Source organism: Camarhynchus parvulus, chromosome 1A, assembly GCF_901933205.1.
Source record: "Camarhynchus parvulus chromosome 1A, STF_HiC, whole genome shotgun sequence".
NCBI classification, from domain to species: Eukaryota; Metazoa; Chordata; class Aves; order Passeriformes; family Thraupidae; genus Camarhynchus; species Camarhynchus parvulus.
Window position 1 is genome coordinate 50029472 of NC_044586.1, and position 23036 is coordinate 50052507.

A 23036-nucleotide genomic window follows, 5' to 3' on the forward strand; every position below is an offset into this window, starting at 1 on the left:
TATTTGGGCATTTCTGGAAAAGGGGATTTTAGATGCCATGGCTCGTTACTCTTTCCATAGAACAGTTAAAGTATTGTCTGTTCTGTTTGATTCCTGGTTCATTGACCTGATACATAGAGTCATTCAGATCTCACTGCATCTATCTTGCAGTCACAAAACAACATTAAGGACTTGTTTCTGCTCTCAGTAAACATAAGTTGTGCGCCCTGATGGAGTCGCTTCAGCATAATCACACCCAAATTATCAGTAATAGCAATTGAATAGCCTGCGTCTCCATGAGCAGAACTAAACCCTAAATTTGTAGAATAAAAGCATTTCATAATTTTAGATGGAAAAAATTACTGTACCTATGCAAAAGTTTAGTTATTAAACCCCAAGCACTCAGCTACTGAATGACTGTGCCATCTGAGTGGAATATTCTGTGCATTTTCACGAACTGCACATAACCACCCTATTGAAGGGAAACCTGTCGACCAGTGCTGCTCTGTAATTCATACTGTGTGCTCATTTTTCTGATTATTTACATTAATGCCAGTGGGACTTAAAGCTTTAATATGCTCCATGTTTCAGAGAGAGTTGCACAGAAATGTACATACTAATTTACACTCCATTTTTAACCTACTATTCAACCAAAAGAAAATGTATATTGATCCTTGCAAATCTGTTCACGATAACATTTTCTTCAGACTACTCTGAAGCCGGAAGATATTCATACATCATATACTAATCTTTATGTATATGTAACATATGTTTATGTGTATACAAAATGTGCTTTAGAGGCAATTCCCATGTACTGCTTTTTCAAATGTATAGGGTTATGTTTAACTTAATAGGTATAGATATTTCAAAGTATCTGAAACGTTTTTTCATTGTGTATTGAAAATTAAACTTTTCAAAGGCTTCTTGAAAAGAAACTCTGTCAAAATATTGCTTTTCAGATAAAACAGATTTTCTTTCTCTTTTAGCAAATCCATCCTAGGCATGAAAATCTGTCTTGTCAAAAATTGATCTAATCAATCTATTTCCACAAGAAAACCTCAATTTTATGAGATATTGGCTAACAAAATAGAACTAAAACTGTTTTATTATTTTTTTTTGCAGGTTTCACTGCATTACCTGCATCATCTACCTGCTTTAAAGTAAGCATATGTTAGTTTATAGTTTTGGCTTTGATGTGCTTGTGGCATAGTCACTAGAAGAAGTTTCACACAAAATATCACTCATACCAAGCCTACAATGCCATATAAACCAAAGCAATCATCAGATAATTCTTCAGATGTGCAATTTCTGGGAAACACTGTTTTATCAAATACTTTGAAAATGGAGACTCATTGTCATAAGAGTTGCCAGCTACACTGAAGTTTAAATACTGGCATTTTAATAGAAAGAGATTCAGTTTCAGATACTTCAACTTTCATTCATGTAATTTAGGAGCCACAACAGCTCCCTTAAGATATGTTATAAAAATATATCTGCTATGAGGATAAAATCACAAGGAACCATCCAGGCTAAGTCAGGAGACATAACATTTAATAATGAGCTGCATGTGAAGACCCATTGACTTGATGAATGGCAAGTACTGTATGGAGTGAAAAAGTCTTACAGAACATCCATCACAGGTGTAGTAACAGGGGACAGTCGCAATCTGCATTTTTTAAATCATTTGGAGGTGTTCATTAACACAATAGATATAAATGTGATTTCCTCTTTCTCTTTGCATAGTTGTTTCTAACCTCACACAATGATGGGAATTAGAAGATGTGAAGAAGATTAGATTGTAGATTGGCATTTATTTCTTTGATTTGTAAGTGTTTATAAGGCAATAGTACATATATTCACTAGGCTACTGCTCTCCAAATTCTCCATTGATTTCTCTTCTGTTATTTCAAAGTCACCTTTATTGAGATATGCATCTGCTACATTCTCCTGTCAGAGACAGGATACTAGGCTGAATAGACTTTCAGCTTAATCCAGTCTAGCTGTCATAAAGTCTTACAAACTGTAAGTTCCAGAAATGAAAAGGATCAAAATTATTAGTGGAGACTCAAAAATATAATACAATCATACAAAATAATTACTATCAGGACTCCTTTACTTTACAAACATATAAAATGAACTTACTTTGAGGGTAAGAAGAGGGAAAAAATCCTTCCATTAGAAAATATAGTCACAAAGCTTTGAACAAATAAATTCACACACGGCAGAGTACGCACGCACACGCATGCAGGCAGGCATGCACGTATGTACACACACAGGTGCACACATACACGCATACATACACACATGCTTAGAGTTTACACTGCATTCTTCTGATGCCATGATTATTGTTTTATTTGTACACCCACCTTTACTGCACATTCTAAACAAACAATAGACAACAGTGTAAGGACTTTTTTTTGCTTAAAACTGCAACAAAACAAGTCTCAACATTTGCAAAACATTCCTTTATTATTAGAAATAAATTATTTTGTATAAAAATTAGCATGCATTGACCATTGCATTTATTTTAGCATAACCCAGGACTTAATTCAGTCAGCCGTCACAAGAAACAAACTCATCTTCTTTTACAAGTTGAACAATGTAGGACAGGAAAGGAAATTGTCACAATCACAAAAAAGTACTTACAAATATAACATTAGACATGATTTATTTCAACAGCATTTTTTTCACAAGCTAACATTTGTTTTCCTTTTGTGATTTGCTTCCATTTGTGATTTGCTTCCTTTTGTGAGTGAACAGTTCAGAAGCTTGACACTCTGTCTCTATGTTATAAAACTGGACTTTTCCTTCCCCTGTCTCTTTTTGCCTTTTGCTTTTGTTTAATCCGTGTTCTTTAGGAGACTGACTATTGATTTGAATGTAGACTACTGATATTTTCAAGACTGAATTCTGGTGGTGGTAAAGTCTACGTTTGCAAGATCCAGTCCTGCAGATCTTCCAGTGAATTTCATCCCTGCTCAGTTTGCCTGATTGCTGTAACTGACATAAGTTGTCTTGGTAGAGGAGGCTGTAAATCAAAAGAAAAAGAAACAAACCAAAAACAAACAACAACAACAACAAAAAAAGAAAACAAACAAAAAAAGTTCAGGATTTTTAGAATCAAGAGAGGAGGAAAAAAATCATATTTAGTATTTGAATTCAGACAATATCCTACTATATTTCCAAACAATATGGTCTATGTTAATGGAATAAAGAATGTTTAAGGATGTATGTAAGCAGTGTATGAACTGGATCTCAATTTCTGTCTTCATGATGGCTTATTTTTTCTATGATTTGGGAAAGCAGAGGTCAATAGAAAGGAAAAATGATGAGTGGTTTCAGCATACCCACAACAGGTTTTCAACACTTTGTGTTATTTTGTCTGAATTCCATATAAAAATGTTTTAATTTAGAGACTGGATTTTTCTTTCTCTTCTACTGTTTGAAGACAACAATGCAGTTAGTGGTGGTTTGTTCATCCAAAATGAGACATGCTCCTTGAAAGGAGCAAAGCATAACCCTTTCCAAATTAGAGAAACTGAGCAGATAGTCCCTACAGGACATATTATCTGGAGAAAATTATGGTCTCCTTATGTTGATGGCCAGCTGATCATGTCTTCTTTTGATCAAAGATGATACTCCTTGTTCAGAATGAGGCAATATATTGAGAGAATTAAACAGCTCCACTATTGCAAAACTGAACAACTAGAAATCTTAAGAAAGTTTGTTTCAGGTTCTAGCCCTTACATCCTTGCTATTAAGAAATATAAAAAATATGCTATAAAAATATGACTCAAGTCATATCACTCAAGGTTAATTTAAAGGTTGGAGGAGAAAAGTGATTACATCAGGTCTCACAGTTAGTTCTCTAATTTTAAATCAGTTGGGTACATGGAAAATCAAGCTGATGGGGGACTGAGTCTCTATTTCTCTATAATAAGGTCTATGTTACACTGCATAAAGAGGAATTTGACTTTCTAAATATGTTTTATATTCCGTCTGCTACAGACATGTTCTGCTTATGATAGTGAAGACTGCAGCTGGCAAGATGAAAATAACGGGATGGCAAAAAAAGTTTCCTGGTCCATAGATTCAAATTTTCTATTTCCATACCTTTCTTCAATTTGTTTCTTTTTTCTATATAGAGTCTGGTGAGAACAGCTGAGATAGATAGCAAAAGCATTCTTCATGCTAACTCCTAAATCCAGTCCAACAGTCTGATGATTTGTGAAGAACAGACTACAGAAACTGAGCAATGACAGTTTCTCTCTTCTGCATCATGGATTAAACTAAATAAAGGATCACTAAAATGGATGCAAATTAATTGTGGTTAGTATAACTAAGTTTACTTCTTGATTTTTGTCATGTTTTCTTAGATTTGCTGAGCAATTTGAATCTAAAACTACATTTGCCATTTTTTAAGACACAACAGAACCAGACTATTTAATTCACATATTACTATAATCCCTTTCCCTAAGAATATATATAAGCATGAATAATCAAACAAAACCTGCAAAATGTAATTTTTCTTACTTTCACTTGCACAGGTAGTTCCAGTACTTTGTGTCTAGAAAAAGCTAATTCATGAAAGGACTGCTTTTGGCACACAAAGCAAGTCTTTCTCATAGTTGATCACAATATTCGAGCACCAACATGAAATAGCTTTATTTGCATGTATTGGGACACTTGAAGCAAGTATAGCCTAATTTACATATTTCAGATCTTTCAAATGGGATGTACTGCTCCCATCTGAACTCTCTCATGCTCCCACAGCTGGATTTCTGAGAGGATTCTATTTTTTCTTTTGGCCTGCTGAGTTCCTACTCAGTTCCAAAATAATGCAGGACTGATGAAATGGCACCAGGATCTTCAAGCATAGAAGGATTTTTTTCCCAGCTAATAAATAACAGATAAATACTCATCTGCAAACTCTGCACACTTGGGAACAAAAGGATAGAAAGATCAGAGCTTATTTTTTCTCCTTTCCCTGAAAGTAGGGTCAGATACATGATCAGGTTAAGTTAGATTACTACATTATCCTGTATGAGTTGAGTTGAGTTCTGTGATAAGTTTACATGTGCATGTTTTTAGCCCACAGCAATGTAACATAATCAGATTTATCACAACTCAGTAAGCTGAATTATGTGAGGACATTTGCAAGAATACAATACAAAATACAAAAATACTAGTGAACACACCTCAGCTGATATAATTTGTTAAATTACTGTAACTTTGTTGTGTATCTGAGAATTAAACAGTTTTGATAGAATTAATCTAGAGTTGATCGAGAAACAAAAATTATCCAGTTGAGTTCTCAGTGTTGTTACTTTAAAAAATTATAATGTAGGAATTTAATGTAGACAGTGGTTTGAAATATATTAAAACTAATCTCATCTCCAAACAGTGTTTGTGGTTTTTTACTTTATAAATATTGCATGTGTCTTTTTAGTTCTGTGGAATAAATCTAGAGTTCATGTTTGGGGACCTGAAAGCTTCAGCAGCTGGTGTCTTGCTCTTTAAGACTGTTAGCATTTCACAATTATAGCATGAACCACATTTGGCAAGCCTAGATGGCCAGAAAAAGTAACGGACTTGGCTCAAAATATTTCTGAGAATAAACACTCTTTCATAGCTCCAGTTGCTACGTTACTGTTGAAACTAAAAACAAGAAAATAAAAGAGCGATGTAGAATGATTATTATGATCTGATCTATATTCATTTAATGTACTTGTCATTGCCTTCTGTAACCACACCTGGATGGGTTTTTTTATCCTTTTTCCCAGAAACAATTTATTTTTCACTGAATATGGACCCATTCCCACAAATAAACCCATGAACATATTCATGTGGAAGACAACATAGAATAATGGGTGTTACATGGAACAGGACAAACTAGATAGAGCAGAGTAGTCTCTGGATGGAAAGCAAAAGGGATTACGTGACTATCTCATCCTGTTTCTCACTTAGTTATGAGCACTGCTATCATTTCTAGTGTTTGTGATTGGTAAATGGGGGAAACAATCACTGCTCACTTCTGATATACTAGAAGTAGACTGATATTTTGCAATCAGTTTCATATGCTATCACTGAAAAGAAAGATCTAACTCACATGGAGTCACTGCAAGAAGAAATTTTGTTGTGCTGAGAAGTTGTTACAAGTGACACAGTGAAAAGGACTTATGCTGCATTGTGCACTTAAAATTCACAGGAACTTTCAAATGCTTTGACAATAACTATTTCAGGGAAGAGAGAAACCCACCTTGAGGCCTAGAACTCAATTACATAGGGAGAGCTTTCTGGAGTGCAGATGACTTGACTGAATTTTTGCCTATGAAGCGTTATGATAGATGAAAACCTAGTCAGGATATACTCCTAGTGAGCTCAGAATTATATAGATACGTTATTGTTAAAGTCATGTTTAGAGTACAGTAAATAAGCATTACTCTGCAGTATTGGACTATTTGAGAAGCAGACTTGCTTCCAGTACCATCTGTTTCTATGAATTATGCATAGTCATAGTTTAAGGAATATCAGTCACAGTATTTCTTAATTAGGTACAGTAGATAAACATCAGATACCCAAGACTTTCTTATTAACACTCTTTCTCACCCTACTGTGCAAACCCTGCTTTATCCTCTCCTTGGAAGTTTATAATTTTTCACACTCAGCAAAATCCATGTCTCTTTTCCTTTTTTCCTTCTAATTTTTCTGAAGAGTGGCGAAATTACTGAGTCTTTCATATTCCTATTCTATTTTTTGATCCACAAATAATTTCTATGCCTTTCTTGTTTGTCTTTTGTTACATGTCTCAATCTGAAGCTCTATAAGCCCATAGCTCACTCTCGCAGTTTTACACATTTTGAAGGGTCATAAGATTTTCCAGTGAAACAGCTTGCACCCAGTATCCTCCATGCATCAGCAAACATAGTATAGTGTAGTATGGTAGAGTTATGGATTACTTTTATATAGTCTTCAATCTGGCAAACTCTGATAGGGGGTTCATTTTTCAGAAATAAGTACAATAGTTTAATGCAAACTTGGTATACTACCTTGTCTCAATGTGCTTACCAAAACAGTCCCACTTAAACACCAATGTCATCCAAAAGCAATAAAAATTTAAAACAAAACCATGTTGTTTGCAGTAAAATGACTGAAAATCTTAGCTGCCACAGCTGCTGCCCATCTAATGTGACATTGTTTTCTCAGCAGAAAACAATTCTCAATTTCTCAGCACTGGGTATAAGGTTATTGTCTTTGCTCATAGTTGATTATTATTGTTATTAGGAAGTCCAGTTTATAAAATGGTATGTCATGTGGTGGAATGGGAGCTATAACTTCTGTTTTCTCCTGTACCACAGCAACTTTGAGAAGTAGCAAGATTGAAGAACTTTCCTGACATGAGAAATAATTTTTTCCCCACTAAAAATCTATGATATATCAGAACATGTTTTAATTAGGCTTCACACAAATTATCATGATTTTGTACCAGAATGAGTGAGACCAGAACAAAAACCTGGATGGGAAGCATTATGCTGGGAAGTGTTACTCATGAGTTGTGATAAATGAACAATCCAACAAATATGAAGGTAGAAAGGTAAAACGCATTATTCTCACTTCCAAATCTGACTGCAAAATAAAAACAATGCTAGCTGTTTTCATTGTCGTTTTTTTTTAACAGCCTTCGAGTTTTGAATATACAATGATGACCATAAATACACCTCATGAACTGTCAGGACGTACCACTGGCACAGCAATGTACAACACATCAAAATAGCACTAGCTAAAACAATTTTTAAAAGATGTGGCATTTCAAAATCTGCTTGTGCTTTTTTTTTTTTTCTACTAGCCTCCTGTGAAAACAATTTCTTTGAAACAGCTCTAGACATTCCTGCATTCAGCAGTACGTGAATTCTGACACATCTCTGGATTCATGCAGAACAAGCAACAAAAATAATTGTCTATTATTAAAAGAAAGTGCATTCTTGTGAACGTACATCTATTAAGATGTGCTGCCACTCTTGACCAAGTCTACAGATGACTTACTGTTGGTTTCAAGACTTTCACACAGTTCTGTCTTGACTTCTCCATTTGGTCTGTCATTTCCTTTCTGTGACAGTTTGCTTTGCATTGTAGCAGCTGTCACCACAGCCTTGAAGCTCCTCTTCCGTTTTTGAACATTCTGCTCTGGATGAAAAATGATAATATAAACCTTGGGCATGTAGAGCATGCCCAGAGACACAGAAGCACTTAAACTCATGGAGATAGTCAGTGTTGTTGTCTGGATGTACATCTGGGGAAGAAAAGAAACAACATAAAAAATCATTGTTGTATTGATTTAATTCAAGAAGGAAAACAAAGTAGCTATCTTAAAAGTACTAGGTGGAAAGGGAACATCAAAAGGATCTTTGGCTTTGGTTGTTTTTATTATAGCCGAGTATGGCTGTTTCCTGTTGGATTCATAACCTTAAGAGTAGGTGGTAGAAAAAACCTAATATTCATGAAACTTCATTCTCATAAAAGTAACAAAGATGCTGCAGCAAACACATTTAAAAAAAACCAAACCAGTATGTCTGGACAAGAAGACAGGAATGACAATAGAGTTAGCCTTGTGTCATCTATTTTAACAGACAGAAGCCTCTACACCAATATGCCACATGGTGATTCAACAGTGTGCGCAGCATGGATCAACTGACAGCAGCATAATGCAGAATCTAATGGAATCTTTTATATAGTCTGTGAGTTTCAAGCTGGAAAAAAAAAATTCGTTTTCCATAGTGATGCTTGAATATTCCTGATGGTGTTGGGGGGTTGATTTTTTGTTTGTTTGTTTTCCATCCTACTTTTGAATTCTAATCACAATGCTCTGTTGGCACACAATAAAGTTATTAATATGTCATGGTCCTAACTAAGAAATCAGAAAATTGAGGAACCATGAAATTATCTCACAGAAGACCTCAGTTCCCTATAGATAGAAAGGAAAAATCTGGCATTTCAGAGCGAGTCTGTCTATTTTTTGTTATCACCTACAAAGAGAAAGCAATTCTGGTATTCCATAATACTATAAAAGAAAATGCCAATAAACACTCCATAAGAACAGCAGACAGAAATTTGTTTGATGAAGTATTTAGCTAGTATATTACCAATACTAATTGTAGTTCTGCTCAAAAGTTGTTTTTTCTTAGGAAATTATTTTTATTAGCCATATTATGAACAAAAAGTACTTTACAGTTCTGTGTTAAGTAGGAAATCTCTCAGTAATCCTTGTTATATTGAAAAAGATACTGAAGTAAAACATGCTCAGTGCCTTCACAGATGATTCAGTGATGTTGTCAGGCATGATTTTAAGCACTGGCCAACACTATCATATTAACCTGAAGATAAGGTGGTAAGTCTGTCTGCAATGTCAGCTTCAGATCATCATTTTTTATGAAGTGCCCTTGGGTGACTTGGCCCTTGGCAGAAAAGTAGAGATATAATAAACTGTTGTGCACTATTATACTCAAACAGTTTAATGTCTTTCAGCCTACAAAGGTTTTCCATTAGATACTTTCTCCTTAGGGATCACAAATAAATTGTGCTCTCTCATATAAAGCAATCTTAGGTAAGAAAAAAACATGGATTCTGAATGACCTTATTAAGTAACTGTATAATTGCACAGAAATACAAATACTACACCAAATACTACCACAAAAAGAAGCATAGCCCAATAGCGTTTTCAAGAAAACACTAAAAATTCCTGAAAATCTGTAAAAAGTTCAACCCGCTTTCAGGGACAGCACCAGCCTGAAAAGACAATCAGGACTGTATGTTGTGCTGAGGAAAGGTACAGGAGTAACACCTTCCTTCATTTGAATCATACATCAATTCAGTACTTGAGGAAATAATATACTCTTTTCTCACACCAGTGAAATAATTCTATTCCTATCAATCTCCAAAATGACAGTGGTGTGCCTGAAAGCAGAGCTATATTGTGCATGAACATTTCTAATGAAAACATTGCATGGTCACACTAATAAGGAAGTTTTTTCAGACTTCTGTGGAAGGACCTCTGTGCAGATGCATGTTCACATGCAGACAGCACCAATGCACATGTCTGTTTCTCCCTGAACCAAATTGACTGATCTCCAAACAAACTGGTACAGCAGTGGCTTTTACGGTTAAGCATTTAAGTGGCATCCAAAAGCAAAAGTAATTTGCTTCCTAAACATGAATCCTGATGGGGTTTTCAAAACTAAAATCATTGTAAGCAATACATTTTAAAAGCTGTATTGTGTATGAAAGTTCCATTAAACATAAAAATTCTTTTTGAAGCCATCGCATTTTTTAAAATCCAAGTCATGGCAGTTAAGTGCTACCTAAGCCTCACCCATGCATTCTCTAACAATGCCTGGCATTTAAATATATTTTGGGGTTTTTATTTCTTATCAAGTACTCAAGTTCTAAGCCTTGTCTTTCTCTCATGGTTCAGTGTAAGAGTGATATGATAAAAAGGATAAAGCTCCAAACGTTACGGGATAAAATACCTGCATTCCTTTATTAGTAACATTAACAAATTTATACATTGTAGTAAATCTCAATGATCTTTCTAGCAATAAGAAGTGCCACAGTGCCAAGATCTTACTAAAGAGATTTATCTTAGTGTGTCAATGTCAGCTTGACAGTTCATATTCAACTAAACTGCATAAGTGAAACAACTCTGAATCTCATCATACACTGAAAAATTAAGATCCTACAGGTTTCAGCCCAGGTATTTTTCATTTCATATATCATTACATCTAATCTATTTTGTGTGGACTTAACTGCTGACCAGCACAACAGCCTCTTCTAAAAATCCAAATCACAGTTAGTTTCATATTGCCGACTACAGTTCATATGCAATGGGGTTTATTTCTAATGATTTCTGTGTTTTTGAACCAGCCACTATAGTTATTGAAATATCAACACTAGGGTGAACTGGGAGTTTTCTGACAGGACAATTTTCAAAGAGTGATTATAGTTTTTAAAAAGCTTCAGACTCAGGGATCCTATTTTCCATGGATCCCTCTTACTACTTACTCTTTAATGAAGCCAGTGAGAAAAGGATTTTGAGACACTTGCTCAATCTTGAGGGAAAGGCTTTGAACATATCCTTACACATACACATAGTGTGTGTGCATACATCTATCTGATTTCATAGGCTAATGCAATTGCATTCTCAGCTGGAGGCTTAGTTGTCCATGACAGTCTGAATCTGATTCCTTTTCCTACTGTAATCATAGAATAGTTTGGATCAGAAGCGACTTTTAAAGGACCTCTAGGTCAGACCCCCTGCAGTGAGCAGGGATATCTTCAAGTAGATCAGGTTGCTCAGAACATCTGACCTTGAATGTTTCCAGGCATGGGCATTTACCACCTCTTCTGGCTAAACTGTCCCAGTGCTTCACCTCCTTCATCATAAAAAAATGCTTAGTACTGGTCTGAATCAACCCTCTTCTAATTTTAAAACCACTACCCTTTGTCCTATCTCAACAGTCCTACTACTTTTTTAAGTGGTCATTTGAAGGCTGAGAATCTGTTTATAGGATGGGAATATCTCTTGCATTTAATCCTTCTTTTCTTGGGAATCCCCATCCTTGCAGCCCAATGAAGCCCAGGTCTGGCAAACAGGATACCACACACACTTGGTCTGACTTTTGTCTGACTCTTACCTTGTTATATTCCTGAAAAGAGGACAATGATGTTTTATGGCTGTGCATTCTGGGTATTTTATTATTCTGGGAACCTGTAACTTTTACAGAATTAGATGCTCTAAAAATAAGGAGCAACAAAAGTAGTTCAGTTTAATAAGATATGAGGTCTGAATAATTTTTCATGTGTCTCACAGTGGTAGCTCACTCAAAGTTACAGGAGAATAAAGGTTCCTTTTTACAATGATTCATAGTTACACAGAAATGAATTTCAGCACTCCTCACACCAAAATCCCTTCTGAACTACAAACTTTTTGTGTGATAATGCCTTTCACAAATGTAACAAAGACTGCTATATCTATTCTCCTTGTTCTTGACAGTCGAAGGATATGTCAGAAAACTAAAATCATGGTAGTGCAAGGAAAAACACCCTTTAAACTATGGGAAATACTTGAGGCCTAAATACCTTCATGTCTCTATCCTCCACCTCAACCCCACCCCAGAACTGATACAAGACTTTTTATGTACAATTTTAACCTCCACAATTGACAAAGGGTCCATCACAATAGACGGTCCCTTGTGAAAAAGATTCAGATCCCTGCTCAGACACATGATTTCTCTATCCCACAAGTGACCTGGACCCTTCCTCATCAGAAGGTTCCTACAAGCTAGGTAGTCTAGCCTTCAGATTATCCTAACTCAGCAGCTAAAATAGATAATGGCCACTGATTCTAGGACTATGTGTGTCTTTTTACTTTGAAACCTAAAGTGTTCCACAGGAAAACATTGGGCCAATGAAACATGCTATTTTAGTAAAACACAGATACTCTAATGAGTTCTCCAGTTTGAAAGTACTTCAAACTGAATTGCCTCCTTGGAAAGCTGAAAAAATTTCTATGCATCAAAGCAGGTGTGCACACTGAATTGTCCCAGTGCAGGTAGCTGAATGACTGCCTCTCAGCCAGGCTTCACTGCATGGAAACAAAATATCCCTCAAGTCCCCAGTACTGCCCCATCTGTTTGGTGCTTGCTGAGGCAAAGTTCAACACAAAGCAACTGCTTTTACTGAAGGAAAAAAAGTAGTAATGTCACAACTTTGTCCAGACTGCTTCCTTGTTTTGAGTCCTCCCCTATTTTTACATATAAGATAATATTCAGAGTCTCTCCAGAATTGCTGATTTTCTCATGCTATTTATTTTTCTCTTCTACTCAGGTTTAATAAGTCAAATAGAGAACAGACTGTTATCTAATCTGGTTTTAATAGTGTATCCTGGAAAGGCATATGGCTATTGTGATGTCTTGAGTAAATTTAATGTGTTTTCCACTTTGGCACAAGCTCCCTAACTCCTGGTAGCTCTAACACAGATGAAAAGAAGTCCAGCAGTGAGTGAAATGCTAAATCACTGAGGGAAGTCTTGGTACATCTCAAACTATGAGTGTGCCTAGCATAGACTCAAGTCAGCTACTTGCAGTCCAAAGAGAAGTGGACGTCTGAAAGGACACAGCTGGTCTAATGACTCTCATTGACTAATTCTATACAATTTGCCCTTTAAAAGTCTCTTTCTCCACAGGATGGAGCAATAGCCTTGGTATCAAATACTGGAGTTTGAACCATCCTGCTGAGACAGATAAACACAGGCACTCTTGAACATGTCCCACATTGCTGGTAAAGAGCAGAAGATTGAATTATGATTTAATTTTTTCCTTTATCCTTGTTATCAAATTCTACATGTCTCCTATGTGAATCTTTGTTGCTTCAGCCAGTTTCATATTATAAGGACAGAACTGCAGCAAGCTTTGTTTCCCAATAGATTTTTTTTATATCATTCCCTGCTTTCACTCTTCCCTTCATTCTCAGCTGCTAGAAACGTTACCAGATCATTTCTATCCAGGAGATAAATGATACATCATAAAATGAAGATACATATCATCTATCTAAAGGCATCCCTCATATTGGGAAAGACAGTAAAATGGGCCTTCTTTCTTTATGTTGAAGACAGCATGAGTCTTTTTATTCCCAGCAAAACACTGAAAGCATTCATAGCCATCTTCCCTGTGCTGCAGAACATAGAAGGCTTAGAAAAAACACAGTCCTTTTCCTCTTTTAAAGTAACGCACATGCCATACACTACAATTACTTTTGTGTGTGTTGCTGCTTGCTGAAGAGTTGACTGGCTGACAAAAATTATGTTTCACAGTCCTGTTCACAAATTAGAAAGAAATGCCATGCAATGGATTCCACACCAAAAAGCAACAATGGATTCCACACCAAAAAGCAACAAGGAAAAGCCTGGATACAGACAAATATATATGAAATACATTTGAAACCAGGAGAATGTAAACAGGAGGTAACAATGCTGACAAGGAGCCAAAAACTAACCAAAGGATTCATACTTCTCTGCAGAACCCCATAAGCCTACACCTACAGGTTTTTATTGCTTTCACTGCAAAACATACTTTTCTGTCTTGATCTGTGGGAAGAAAATTTTTTGAAGGAAAACATAACAGGTACAAGTCAGTCATTGTTTGGCTCATATAACAAGATTATTTTCCAGGTATAAGATAAACTTCACTGAATGAGTCTTCAAAGAAAGCATGGGAAGCTATGGTGCTTATATATCTTTTAGCCTTTTGAAAACATTCCTTACCAAACTAGCAATTAAAATGAGGTTTAAAGAAGAAAAGTGAAAGCCTTCTCACAAAATGAAACCACAACATCCATAAGATGATTATGTCAAGTAAATGTAGACTATGACTTTTTGCACAGCAGAAGAAAACAAATCCTGAGAAAACTTATAATCTCTATTTTTATTTTTAAATTCTGCTGCTTTCATAAGGTTATGAGAAAAAAAAAGCAATAACAACTGATTTCAAATTAAATGTGTGCCACATTTAAAAAGTATGAACTTCCATTAAAGCTTGTATGTGAGAGGAGATATAAAAGCTTGGAGGAGTCTTGGTGGAACACGTATATACCTGCATTTCAGAAACTGAATTATGGTAACTATTTCACTTCAGATTATCCACTTATGTCCAATTTCGACCTTACCTGCAATATTTGTTAGGGGAGGGAGAGGGGAGGGTCCAAGGAGATTTTTTTGTGGCTTTTCAATCTCTAAAGGGGGAGTGCTGTTGGGGGGTGGGTGTAAGAGAGAGAGAGATATTTTACTGAGGCCCGTAGTGACAGTGTAAGCGAAAGTGTCATATCCTGAAAGTAGGTAGATTTAGACCAAACATAAGGAGTAAATTTTTTGCCATGAGGGTGAGACACTGGCACAGGTTGCCCAGAGAAGTTGCAAGTGTCCCATCCCTGGAAGTGGTAAAGACCAGGCTGGATGGGACCCTGATCAGCCTGGCCCAGTGAAATGTGTCTCTGCCCATGGCAGAGGGGTTGGAACTAGATGATCTTTAGAGGCGCCTTCCAACCTAAGCTTTTCTGTGATTCCATGATTCACAGTAACATGGTACTTTCTTAACATGGCAGACAATAATGTCCATTGTCATTTCTATTGGCAAATCTAATCTCTTAGCATAACATTCTAGACAAGCAGATTTTTTGATTGGTTTAATCTCTTGTTTTTTCTTCTTTTCCCTTTGCTTTTTTCAATATGCCAGATTCAGATGCTTTAGCTCCTCCAAAACTGCTAATTTCAAAAAGCTTTCTGTTGATGCGTAACCCCTGTAGACATATTTACAGATAACATCACAGAGCACTGGCATCAGAAATTATGGTGTTTTTTGGCAAAAGCTGGAGAAGATTAGACAAGCAAGTGTTGCATTATCAAACATTCTGCTCATTGGAAATAAGAAACATTTTTGAAGGGAAAGAAATATTCAGCTTTACTTCATCTGCAACATTTATTACAACGTCATATTAAACTAGTAATAAACTAAAATCTGATTCTTCACTGTGACCCATCCTCAGGATATATACATCATGGAAAATCCTAACTACTGCCTTGCAGACTTTCAAAGTAATTTAAAATATCAGTATGTAAATTGATTTTTATTTCTTCTCTTAAATTCTCAAAATATAATTCATTTTTCTTCTCATATATTACACTATCATATAGCTTGATTATAGCACAGCATACAATTTATTGCAGTATTATGGTTTTTAAAGTCCATGTGAGCCATACCTTTCATCAACCTTACTGCAAATAGAGTCACAGTTTTCAGTAATTGACCAAAGACCAATCTCTATTATGTCTGTTGTAATGTGTATGTCAGTCCTAATATTCAGGAATACTGAGCTCCAAAAGATCAAACAGAAATTTAGTACTGATTTTTTGTAAAGCTAAGCTAAAAGAATTTCAATATAAAAGTAAAAAACCCAAAAAATGTAAAAACATAATGGAAAAAGACTGTGGTTCATGAAAAAACTGAGAAATGAAATTAATTAAATGAGGTCTTATTTATACATTAATTGAATCTTCAACATAATGTACAAGTAGGATTTTATGGTATATTGTGTTACACTTAAGACTTCTTATTGACAAAATGCTAAACAAAGAATTTAATGTTTATCTAATTAAAATCTTAACAGCCTACTGAAAACCATAGCAAATCTTATTATTAATCCAGTTACAATCAGACTAGCTTTTCTTTTCATATTATTTAATCATTACAGGAAAATCTCATTAATAATATGGCTAAATCTGTATACCCATAAACTTTTGAGTATTAATCCTTTTTCTCCAGTGATACACACCTGGTCCCTGCCCCTCTGGTTCCTAAGGCCAACAGATTTAGCCCCCCACAAGACAAATAGAAAGAAGGGGAAATTCCGTATCCCAAGTCCTCGATGTTGATGTCTGGTACTCCTTCTCCCTTAGCCCTGGATCTGGCTGAAGTTGTATTCACACAGTTTCTAATACTGGGTCCTTATTTCCTCTTTTTTAAAATGAGTTCTCCTCTAAACTCAGTCTATCTGCACCCATTACCCGTTTATTGATTGGAATTAAGTGGCAGTGACTGTGTTAGTGAGTGGTTTTGCAGGTTTGTTAAATCGCTGCCATGCCCAGTGTTCAGAGCCCTGAGCTGGAACAAGCCCAGCACTGCTCTCCCCACTGCTGGACAAGTGCTACCATAGCCATCATAAGCTCCAAATATTAAAAAATATATTCCAAAAGCCCACAGTAATATAAAGTCTGCAGCCTTTTTCTAATAACAACACACCTCCCATGCATATTCATTGAGCAAGAGCTGGGTGTTCTGTAAAACCTTATTTCCAACCTTATTTGATAAAAAATACCCCTTTATTATAAGATTTCCAAAGAGCATTCAAATGACTTTCATATCACTTTCAAATACATCAAAATTAAAATTCTCTTTTGTCAAATACATTCTAACTTGAATAACCTATCTAGTTACTTTTTGCAATTTTATCACTTTTACAAAAATTTATTTTATAGAAGTGGTTTATTATTAATTAGGTCTTCGGGTATCTACTTTGAATGCGGATTGAATTTACCCTAAAGGTAAAGAACTAGCAAATGTGGCAGGTAGACTATTTAAAATAAATTCATGCCAATTCAAACATTTTCAATTATAATCCCTTTGAAAACATGTGAGCTGCATTTCAGAACACTTAACACTCAAGGACCCAGTTGGCAACCCCAAAATTGTCACTTTCATATGCATAATTGTATTGTGATGAAAAAGGGAAGGCAAGAAAACTGCCTTATAGTGAACTAAGGAAAGATGTTGCCAATAAAATAAAAATATATTGTCTGAATTTAATTCAAATACCAGGATTAAAATAAGAACTAATTGTTCTGTATAATACAAAGGCCATTGATGTTGACTGATACATTCTTATAACTAGGATATATCACTGAGTAGGAATTTTTTCTTGTCCAGATTTGAAATACATAGAATATTGCAATTCTGTCTTTTTAAAATTCCCAATGCTTACTGAAGATCTATTACATATGCTCATAAAGCATAGAAAAAGGTTAACCTTAAGTGGTGGTTATTACGTTATTAACTACATTTAGTTCCTTTTTTTCTGAAGTCTCTTAAATATGCATAATACCTGAGCCAAAGAGATAACTGTGCCTAGAAATACTGTAAAACAGCCCCTAACTCTGTAATAATTAACTTGCTACCAGGTTTTGTTTTAAAATATGTTTGCTTATTTAGTGTACATAGCTTAAGTGTCAGAGTTTAAGTACCTGATAGAGATAAATATTAAGTGAAGTACCCTTGCTCAGAAGATAATTTTATTTAGCATCTTCAAGCAGGGCATAATTAAGTTGCTCTGTCATACAAAATGATGGAGGCTTAAATAAGTAACAGCTGGTTACCCCAATGGCTGTACAACTGAAGGGCAGCCTTTGGCAGGAAAAGCTGTGCAAACACAATCAATACATTATGCTAATGGGAACAATGTAATGAGCAAGGAAGCAGCTAAAACGGAATGACAAAAAGAAAAACAAACAATCAAACATGTCCCTGCAGCCCTCAGCAAGCATTTCAATTGCAATTTGTGAACAGAAATCTTACAACAGTTCTACTCAAGTACTAGTCTTATCTAGAAATGTTCGCTGTGTTCATTCCTTATGTCAGAATAAATTTAATGGCAGCCAGATGAATCCACTGATGGCTGTTTCCTTGGCTTCAGTGAATTTCCACTGTATTATGCCAAGTGATGAATTGATCAAAACTTAAAAACTAATAAAAATATTTTTAATTAATTTTCTCTCTGATATTTTAGCAAAATTAACTAAAGTGTAGTATAAATTAGACTTAAAAATCTGCATATTATAAAACTATTTCCTCTCTGTTGATACCAATCGCTAAAGGTCTCACTTGAGTGTTTACTTGCCTTGTGTCATTCTGATTTATTTTATTCCGTAATTGATTGTGACATTACTCCAGTACAGATTTTCTGTTAGATTTGTTCACTGCAGAAGACCCTTGTGAATTCCCTAACACACTCTGGAGAAGGAAAAAACACCCTCTAACCTGAAATGGATTTTAGAAGCAGACACCAGGTTTTAGATTCAGTGCAGAGGGCAGGTATGTTGCTAAACACAATATATTCTGTGCTACAACCAACCCACAGCCCTTTCAAAGTCCACTGTAAAAGACTTTCAAAATAAGTGTTTTCAAATATGACTTTTGAATGAACCTGTGTTGCATGCTAAACATGTTTTGTTCTGTGCTACTCTGATAAGCTTTAAATTTCTTCTTTGTCTACCTGGAGGATTCTTAAGGCAGAGCAGGATTCTGCTGACTCCCACAGAAATGTGCAATATTATCTTATTGGAGCATCTCTGTGCTATCTCACAAGAGAATCTCAAAAGAGCAACAAGGTAGAGCAGTGATGACATTATATACCTTCCCCTCTCACTCCTCTGCCCTGCCCATGATAACTCTGCTTCTAACTTTCATCTTCTTTTTGCTATTTGTGTGTTCAGGATAAATTCAATATAGGGTTGTTGGGTCAATTTGTTGGGGGTTTTTGTGGGTTTTATTTTTTGGTTGGTTGGTTAGGTGGTTTTGTGTTTTTTTTGTCAGGGTTTTTTTTTTTTTGTGAGGGGTTTTTTTTGTATGTTTTTGGGTTTTGTTTTATTTTGTTTTGTTTTATTTAACTGCAACCTTCTCTGGTGAGGTTTCAAGTAGTTTATCCATTTATCCCAGATAATAAAAGACTGAATACAGTACAGTCCTTCCACAATTCTTATATGTTATTATAATTTATATATTTGAACCCTCAGCAGCGACAACCTCAGTTACCTTTACAATGGGTAATACTGCGTAATAGGTACAATAGGTAATCAAAATATGTAATGCTGTATACTAAATTAAACATTAGAATATCTCTGATGTCAGCATCCAACATTTGCTTTTCCTCTGCCATTCCTACCTGTCAAGAATACTAACACTGAAATAAAAACCCTACCATTTTAACTTTTCTGGGAGCAATGCCAGAAGATAGAAACTTATGTCTATAAGGTATGCAGCAGTAAATGTGCATGAACTGCACTGCAGAACCAACAACAAGGTGGACCTGTGACTGATTCAGAGCTGACTCTAGTTAGTATACTCAGGGGAAATATCAGTGACCCAAACATTTATGTTACTCTCACAAATGCAGTTAATCATACAAGGTGAGTCTGGCACACTGGGATGTTCAGACACTCATCTATTCTTGCTAGGGTAACACTGTACAAAGATAAGCCAGTGTGTTTCCCTTCAGAAATCTGAAATACTTCCTGTACAGTCACTGTTATCATCTGCCACAAGACTAGGAGAGGTTTGTTGTCAGCCTAAAAAGATGTCTACAAGTGCAGAACAGACTTAGATTCAAGCAGAATGTGAAGTATAACTACCAAGAGATTTCAGTTTCCTGAAATCAGTTCCCAGCTGTTCAAATTTGAACTCTAAATATGGGAATATGTTGGCCTGAGCCATGAGAAGTTGGTGTAAAATAATCTCTTAGCTTTTTAGCATCTGCAATACTCTAATCTACTCTGTTAAATGATGGTGTCAGCATTACTGCTGGGAGAGAAATGGCTGATCCCTTGTGTGAGACTTCTGCTAAAAAGAGGCTTTGTACCAAATCAAGACCTCGAGCTGAAAATCCATAAAACCTTACAAGAATCCAAATCAGTTTAACTGAATAACGTGATTACATTCTTTCCAAAAAGACTCTGTTTCATTTATGACTATAGTTAGCTCAGAGTGGAAGGGTCCTTGGGTCTCTAGTCCATCATTCTCCTCAGAGCAGGGTCAGCTGCGCAGTCAGACCTGGTGTCTCAGGTCTTTATCCAGTCAGGTCTCTCAGACCTCCAAGAATGAAGAGAGACTGCATAGCCTCTCTGGGCAACCTCTTGAACTTCACTGCCTTTAGAGAGAAAAACATTTTTCCCTTTAGCCAGACTAAATTACTTTTGTTTCAATTTATGTCCATTTCCTGCTCTCCTGTCACCCCCATTGTGAAGGGACTGGTTCCATTCTCTCAGTGACCAAAATATAGAGACAAGGGGCTGCTGTTCATTCTGTCCAAAGTTGTCTCTGCTCCAGGCTGAACAAGCCCAGCTTCATCAGTCTCTCCTCACAGACCAAAGGCTCCAACCACCAACAGTCATGATGGTCCTTGTGCTGAACTTGCTCCAGTCTATTGCTGTCTCTTAGGAGGTGCTGGAAGGTCAGTATTTCAGATATCTCCTAAAGAAGACTAGGTAGAGAGAGGTAATCCTTGCCCTCAATTTACCTATCTGCTTCTGTTTACAGATCCCAGGAGGCTGATGGCCTTGTTTGTGACCATGGGTCTGTTAACCCAGGTTTAGTTTGATGTCTGTGAGGCTTTCATGGCCTTTTCTACAGATTTTCTACCCAGTCAGACAGTTTTCACCCTGTACCATTGCAAGGTCTCTAGCTTTCCATGTGCCAAACTTTGCATCATGCCTTGTTAATTTTATATTGGTTCATTCCTCCATCAGTCTAGGTGTCTCTGTATGAAAACCCTTTCCTCTAGCAAATCAGCAATTATACCCCAGTTTGTTACCATCTACTATTTGGCCATTAGAAAAGATATTAAGCAGGTCCCAGAACAAACCTCCTGTGGCCTTCAAATAGAGCATGACATAGATCCACGACTCTCTGATCCCTTTTATCCAAAAATACTCTTACCTCTCTGATGCACACCCTCCAAGACTAAAACATCCTAAACTTAGGTACCAAAATATTGCAGGACACAGTGTCAAAAGTCTTGCTAAAATCAAGGTAAACAACATCTCCAGCTTTCCCCTCATCCACAAACACCTATGTTCCATTGAAGAAGGCAATCAGGTTGGTTAGGTATGTTGACTATTTCCAATAAATTTCTTCTCCTTCATGAGATCAGAAATTTGTTCTGAGAGGACTTGTTTAATTATTTTTCCAGAGCCCAAAGTGAGACAAATTGATTTTCTTATATAGCTAAATGTCTTTATCTTTCAAAAGTGTTCTTAAAATTGAGTACTACCTAGTTGCTAATCTGAAAATGGAAAAAGAAAAAGTGTCACCACAAATTAGATAATAGTAGTAGTTATAATTAGGTGTTGCTTCACAAGTCCTTTAGCAGTAGTAGTAGTAATTAAGACATGCTGCTGAATTATCTGAAATAAAAAAGGAGTGGTGTTACTGAACAATCTAATGACTTTATTAATACTTTTCTTTCTTTGTCTCTGTGGTATATGCTTGACATTCTGACCTTTCTTCTGTCTTCTTGAACAAATGAACACTGAGATTAGAGCATATTTTAATTTGAATTAATTATATTCAATTTGCTAATTATGGATATTTAAGTAACCTAAATAAAATTTATCTCAATAATTGTTATTATAAATTAGTATTCAAAGTAAAACAATGAAATATGGTGAAACCTGTGTAAAGTACATGTGATTCTGATCAGTTCAATTAATTATCTTTATTTTTATGGTATATATTAATTGAATACTTTACATAAATTAAGGGTTTCAAGTCCTCAAAGAATTTTATAAACGTTACTTATTTACGTGAAGTCTTTTGTTCAGTACTGCATATCCATTGCTCAAAGCCAACTCAGAATTCATGAGATTGTATATTTTAAGATGTTGCCAATGTTTTAAACAGAAAATCCCTTTGGTTTATATTCCTATATACTCAGGTTGTTGTTGCCCAGCTGCTGTAATGATTAAATAGGACATTCAATCTCTGGAGGAAAACCAACTCAATTAAGTGAAAGAACTAAAAGGTAGTTTTCATTCCTCTTCCTTAAAATAAATTTTAAAAGACATTTTTTGGTTTTTCTACTCTTAAACTATAAGTAATATCTGCCATTGTATAACAAAATTACAAAGAGCAATCACATGCCAAATGGAACATGACCATGCAATTGCCAGTCACTAGATAGTGATTTTCTGTCATTAAAGAAAAAAAAAAACACACCACTAGGTTTGTTAGTTATGGTTCCAATGTATCCACATACAGGGATCAACACTCTTTTTTCTTTTAAACTAATGAGATAATCAATTTGCTTTCAGTGAACCTGATTCAATGGGCTGGAATAAAGCCTGCAGCCTGCAAAATGGTGGCCAGACAAAAGAGTCGACCTTGCTGGTTCCCTTAACTGCTTTCTTAGACTATTCTGACTTAAATACTTTATCTTGCCAGATCACCCATTTTTCAATGCAAAATTTAATGCTTGTCTAAACTAAAAAGCCTCTGCCACTAGCCCGTCTGCTGAGGCTGTGCTGTCAAATCCCCTCAATGTATGCCAAAAAGAGATACTCCCTACCAGCATAGTTACATCACCTCACTGAACAACAGATGCAAAACAACATTAGCTTTCCTCTTTTGGCATAACCACACATTGGGATTTTACCAGTGTAACTATATTAGTCAGGTTTGGTATGTGAG

The 23036-nt window shown here is 35.7% G+C and overlaps 1 protein-coding gene across 2 annotated transcripts in view; it reads right to left on the reverse strand.

Annotated features, from left to right (window-relative positions):
* Positions 1–2392: 2392 nt before the first annotated feature.
* GRM8 (glutamate metabotropic receptor 8) overlaps positions 2393–23036 on the reverse strand; it is a 314702-nt gene continuing 294058 nt past the window's right edge. For both annotated transcript variants that reach the window (XM_030959457.1, XM_030959458.1), the window contains exons 10-11: positions 8023–8269; positions 2393–3007 (exon numbers count right to left, since the gene is read on the reverse strand). In XM_030959457.1, the coding sequence (XP_030815317.1) occupies positions 2958–3007; positions 8023–8269 (297 nt within the window). In that variant the 3' untranslated portion in view covers positions 2393–2957. The remainder of the gene's footprint in view (positions 3008–8022; positions 8270–23036) is intronic.